General features: G+C 39.0%; 1 protein-coding gene across 1 annotated transcript; it reads left to right on the forward strand.

Annotated features, from left to right (window-relative positions):
* Positions 1–2,498: 2,498 nt before the first annotated feature.
* LOC131149190 (uncharacterized) lies at positions 2,499–5,342 on the forward strand. Its single transcript, XM_058099416.1, has one exon. The coding sequence runs from the start codon at positions 2,499–2,501 to the stop codon at positions 5,340–5,342; it is 2,844 nt and encodes a 947-aa protein (XP_057955399.1).
* Positions 5,343–6,235: the final 893 nt, after the last annotated feature.

Here is a 6,235-nt window from a genome sequence, read left to right on the forward strand (position 1 = left end):
AGATAGATGATTCCCCTCAATTGTTAAATGCAGGTTATATGAGTAGTTGGCGTAAGCCAACTTTTGAAGCTCTTGACTTACTAGAAGTCATGAAGTCATGAAAAGAAGAAGTCTCTACACTTGAGTTGAAACCACTATCTATGAACCAAACGTGGTGTCATTGTAATTCACGAGCCTACTTTGCTCAGAGAGGGCAATTCTTTCAACTAACGAGCACACCAAGAGTTGAATACGACATTGACATAGGTCTGAATTTTTCATCAATCTCTTGCTCTACAATTTTTATTTTTAATAGAGAAGCTTGTCCGGCTGCTTGAAGATTCCGACCTAATTTGCTCTACTAATTCTTTCAGTTATTAATCATTCTCTTCCCTTGAAATTTTTTTGTATTTTGCTCTACTAGCTATTGTTAAAAAAGTATGCCTTTTTCTACTCAACCCAATAAAGTGGGAAAACTTCCATATGAAACTTTACTTGCCGTAGGATGGCTCTGGCTGGCTATTGCACAGTTGTGTTTACGCGTTTGTCATATAAGAATGGAATATGGTAAGTACGATAAGTTTTCATTTTATTTCATCCTCATCCCATTTTATTCTCCATATCAAATGATCACAAGATGATCGAGATATGAATAGAATCTTTTATTGTGGTGATGGCTAAAAATATAATTTCAATAGCGCTTTTTTTTTTTTGTTGGGAAGGGGTATGGTGATGGGAAGAAAAATTTGTTTGGGATGACTCGTATGAAAATGATTTATGTGACTTATGAGTTAAGAATTAACACATAATATACTTACCTTTTAAGTGCTTGAGATAATGAGATATCGGTATGATGGCAAAATGGCAGTAAAAAATTGTGAGAGAAAACAACTTTATTCTGCAGAAGATGCATATTTTATGATTTTGAAAACATGATATTTTTGTAATTTACTGGCCTCTTAAACTCCTCTGCGAGGTTGCAATGAAACTTTGGCTGTGTAATTAGTGGGTGTATTTCGCTTTATGGCGGGTGTTCTTATTTATATTTTTGAAGTATATATTTTTTAATTGAATTTATAAGAAATTTTATATTTTTATATTATATTTTATTCATATTTACACAAGAATTCAAATTTAAAATTTGAATTTTAAGCTCTTAAATATAAAATTAGACCTTTTCAAATATATTTTGTTAGTACTGCAACACTTTTTGAGTTTTGATGATGTTATAGAAAAATATTTAACATTTTTACGTTTGTTACTGTTTTCAAGGGAAAGGGAGCGGGGGAGGAAGAGAAGGGGCAAGCCACATGCTTAATGATGGTACCAAAAAGATTGATTCGTTAGGATAAGTTTTGAAAAAAGATTCCACCTTACTTGATAATCAAATATGAAAAAGTAGACTAGTTCATATTTCCTCTTCCATTTTCTAACCTTTTCCAAATACCTAATGACGTCCTCGGAAAATTATAGATCCCAATCCTTCCACGAGATTGGGCCCATGTTTACCAAGTCAAAGAGAGCCCCTTATTTTTTATTTAGTTTAGCTTATAAAAATATTCATTATAAGTAGACATAGAAAATAAAATTATCATCACGTTAATTTCTCTTGTATTTGGCAGATTTAAAAATGAGTATGAGATCAACAATGTGTTCCATGATAACTCAAATCCATTCCGATGAATTATAAATTTATTAATTAATTAATTAACTAATAAATAAATAAAAGATGGAAACGATTATAATTATAGTCCAAGCAAGTTAATCTTTTAAGCAAACAAATTATTGCAAGGATCTAATATGTGATAGATTTTATTGCCTTGTTTGGAATTCGAAAAATTTCTTTTTCTCTAAAAAAGTAAGGAATTTCCCTCTTCTCTTCTTCTTTTGGATATCATGAAAAAAAATAAATTTCTGATTTCATAAAATCCTCAACTTAGTAAATAGCAAATACAAATTACTGCAATGATTTGACCACCTTGTCATTGTTTTAAAAATGTTCTTCTCAAAAGTCCTCAATCCAACGTATACGAAAATGGGAAGATCTGATTGGCTACAATATGTCATTAAGTCAAGTTATTAGTTGTGACCCATACGTAGAAAATTCAGCGTTATTAAATAAATCAATGAATGTGTTGGGTGTGAGCAATTCAGAGGAAAGAAGACTTGCAGGGCTTCACTGTGCAATTCTTCCCTGTTTATTTTATCTTCTCGCTTCCACACCCCCCTCCCCCCCTCCGCTCTGGCCGTCTTGCTTGGGCCATGACTCTGAAATTTCCAAGTCTTCCATTGACGCAGTGAGTCGGTCTTTGTTTTGTGAAATTACAAAATAGCCCTTCCCTTGCCACCCCTAGCATGAAAAGACCTGCGCAAGAGACAGGGAAGGCAGGGCAAACCACAAGCTTCACCCAGCAATGGCATTATCTTAGTCTGCTCCCTTCCCTTCACTTTTTATTTGTTTTTCATCATATCCACCATCTTTCCCTTCTCCCTTCAAGAAATCAATGATCATGTTTACTATGGGTTCTACTTCAACCGCCCCTTCAAAGAAGTGGCATCCCTTTTCATGGCTTCATGGTTTATCGCTCTTCTTCCTCTTCACCGTGTCATTTTCAACCTTAATGGTCTCCTCTTCCTCAAGTCCTCAAATCTCCTACTCCGATCACTGCGGCTCAGTTGTGCCGGAGTCGACCCCAACTGAACTCGACGATTCCACCTTTGTGCTTCCACAGCTCCAAAATGGCTTCTACAATGGTGGAGATAGAATTCTAAACAAGTCCTCTGTTAACTCCGCTCCATTCTCCAAGTCCCTGTGGTTTCAGACCCCAAGCGTTTATAAGACCAAGGTCGAGGGGGTGTTCAAGATTGAGGGAAGTGTGACCCTGCAAAGTCAGGAGCAGAGTGTGGGATATTGGGGCAGGTACTATTACCAGGCGCCTAGAGGGTCTGGGAGTGGTTCTTTGAGTTTTAGCTTACATGGGTTCTGGTCTGAATCTTCTGGGAAACTTTGCATGGTGGGATCAGCTAAAGCTTATTCAGAAGATGCCCGTAAGTTGCTTGATTTTGCAGCTGTTCTGAAACTCATTGTCCCAAAGATTTCAAATATTTCCACTACTATGGTTACTGGGACCCTGGAGAGTTTGAGCTTGGCCGACGAGTTGAACTACTTTGATCCAATTTCCATATTGATGTTCCATCAGACAAATTACAACTACACTTTGGTTTCCGAAGAATTTGATAAAGGGTGTTCTGGTGGGACTGATAATGTCCCCCAGAGTGCATCTCTTGGTTTGCGGCCCGGAAGAAGTCTCTGTTCCATGGTGAGTGGCGCCAGTGAGTATAAATTGGAGTATGCAAGGGATTGCAATTCTACAAAGAACTGCAGTCCTTTTGGTGGGGATATCAATTCTTCGCCCAACATCATGTCCCTCACTTCTACTCAGTGTTCAGATGAGAAAAAAATGCTGCAGTTTCTTGTTGAATTTTCAACACAGGACTATTTTTGGTATAATCAACCCTTCAATCCCAACACAACATTAGTTGGGGAGGGATCATGGGATTCAAGGAAGAACAGGCTATGCATTGTCGCTTGCCGAATCTTGAACGTGACTGATTCTTCAGCTAAAGCTCATGTTGGGGATTGCTCATTCAGGCTGACCTTGAGTTTCCCTGCTATTTGGTCACTCACAGAAAGTAGTAAGATTGTGGGGCAAATCTGGACAAACAAATCTGCCAAAGATTTGGGTTACTTCAACGGGATTACATATCGAAATGTCGATAATGGAAGGCAGGCACTCCCAGGCTTAAAATACAATTATACTGAAACTGACAGAGTAAAGAAGTCATGTCCAGCCAAGAAGCAGCCTTCGGAAAGCAGAAAGGAAAGGTACCCAAATGAGGATTCTTATGACATGAGATTCCGTATGTCAATTAAGAATTCTCAAGGAACAATTGCCCAGGGTGATTCATATCCCCTCTCCGTGGGTGATCACATTTACGATGGGACGTATGCTATGTCTTCATCAGACTCATGGTCAGGAAGCAGCAATGACCCTGCAGTTACAGCAATCGAAAACCATAGCAGCCCAACAAATATCAGCTACAAGATGAGCTTGACTCTGACGCATGACGCCAAGTTAGGCGATCAGTTTTCTTTGTTTAACTTATCTTCGAGCTCGAGTCATTGGGCAGAGATATCTGCTGAAGGGACTTATGATGCTGAGACAGGAAAGCTCTGCATGGTAGGCTGTAGACATTTGGTTTCAAACATCCAATTTTCTACAAAGTACTCTATGGACTGCGAGCTCCTTGTCAATGTCCAGTTTCCTCCCCTGAATGCAAAGAAAAGAGGTCTTATCAAGGGAACAATTGTAAGTAATCGAAAGAAGGCCGACCCTCTTTTCTTCTATAAACTGGACTTTGTTGCTGCTACTTATTACATGGTTGAGGCAGAACAATCCATATGGAGGATGGATTTTGAGACTGTCATGGTTCTGCTCTCTGAAACACTTGCATGTGTCTTCATTGTGTTGCAAATCTTCTATGGGAAGAGGCACCCTGAAGTGCTTCCATCCATTTCACTTATCATGCTTGTGATTCTTACCCTGGGGCACATGATCCCTCTTCTCCTCAACTTCGAAGCCCTGTTCTTGGGCACCCATAACCCCCGGCACATCTGGTTCAGGACTGGTGGATGGCTTGAAATGAACGAGGTTATTGTGAGGGTGGTTATGATGATAGCTTTCCTGATGCAGATTCGTCTTCTTCAGCTTTCATTGTCTGCTAAACTGGCCAATAGAAATGATCAAAAGGACTCATGGGGTGAAGAGAAGAAAGCCCTGTATGTGACCTTGCCACTGTATGTTGCTGGGGGCTTAATTGCTTTCTTCGTGCACTGGAGGAAGAACAAATATGATCCTATTGCTCATTTCTCTCGTCATCATATCAGACAGCAGCAACTTTCGGTACTGCATGACCTGAGATCATTCGCAGGTTTGGTGTCGGATGGATTTCTTTTCCCTCAAATCCTGCTCAACATGTTCGGGAACTCAAAGGGAAAGTATCTTTCTCATTCATTCTACATTGGAACAACCCTCATTCGGATGCTTCCGCATGCGTATGATCTTTACAGGGCTCACACTTTCACCCGTGATTTTGATGAATATATGGACACATACATTTATGCAAATCCTGGTGCAGATTTGTACTCCACTGCTTGGGATGTCATCATAGCTTGTGGGTGCCTGCTGTTTGCTGTGATCATTTACTTGCAGCAGCGGTTCGGGGGTCGTTGCATCCTTCCCCAAAGATTCAGGGTATCAGAAGAATACGAGAAGGTGCCTACGATGAGCAGCGTCGAGTAATAACTAGAGGGATGCCCCTAAAATTTTTCATGTTCATCTTGTTAGCATAATGTTGTTTGCGGGTGGAGACACAGCTTAGCAAGTAATTCTCCATCCATGGTTTTCTATGTATCTTGGGCAAGTGAGAAATGTTGCATGTTTAGTCATGTCTGTATTATAAGCAAGTTGTTATCGGTGTACGAATGGTTTGTTGTATGTCCTAGGTACTACAATAATTCTATTGTTTCTACTTATACTATTACTGTAACGCCCCGACCCTTAATACGACCCCAGAGTATTACTATACGTATATATCCTGTATAAATCTTAAAACATACATAACTACCCGTCCTATACAGGGACATACAGGTATTTCATAATGATCTGTACTAACATATATTGTGAAAAATATAAACATTCATACTGATTCTAATAGACATACTAGAGTATCTAAATGTTCCTTACATATATTCAATCGTACGTAAAACATAAATTATATTACATTCCCAAAACAACTAGGCTAACGACCCAGTACTCATACAAAAATTTACGCTAACTAACAAGACCCTACGCTCCACAACCTCTCTAGACGACTAGGACCGATTTCCTATAACTTCTGAAAACAAGGTTGTAAGATTGGGGTGAGACACTTCTCAGTAAGGAGGAAGATATTACATCAGTGTGTGACTGTACAGTTATATTCTTGTTTGAAAACAATTACATAAGTTGCACATTCTCAATACTGTAATATATATAGTACATATATAAGTTCTTGATAATGTATAACCCAACATCATTACAAGTGAGAGTTCCCGAGGTTAGGGTAGGGTATAGCCCCATACACTGTACGATCCCTCCATCCGGTACTCAAACCTGTGACTTTGCCCAGTAAAGCTTTGAAATCATGTATATGC

The sequence above is a fragment of the Malania oleifera genome, chromosome 1, assembly GCF_029873635.1.
Source record: "Malania oleifera isolate guangnan ecotype guangnan chromosome 1, ASM2987363v1, whole genome shotgun sequence".
In the NCBI taxonomy this organism is placed as follows: domain Eukaryota; kingdom Viridiplantae; phylum Streptophyta; class Magnoliopsida; order Santalales; family Ximeniaceae; genus Malania; species Malania oleifera.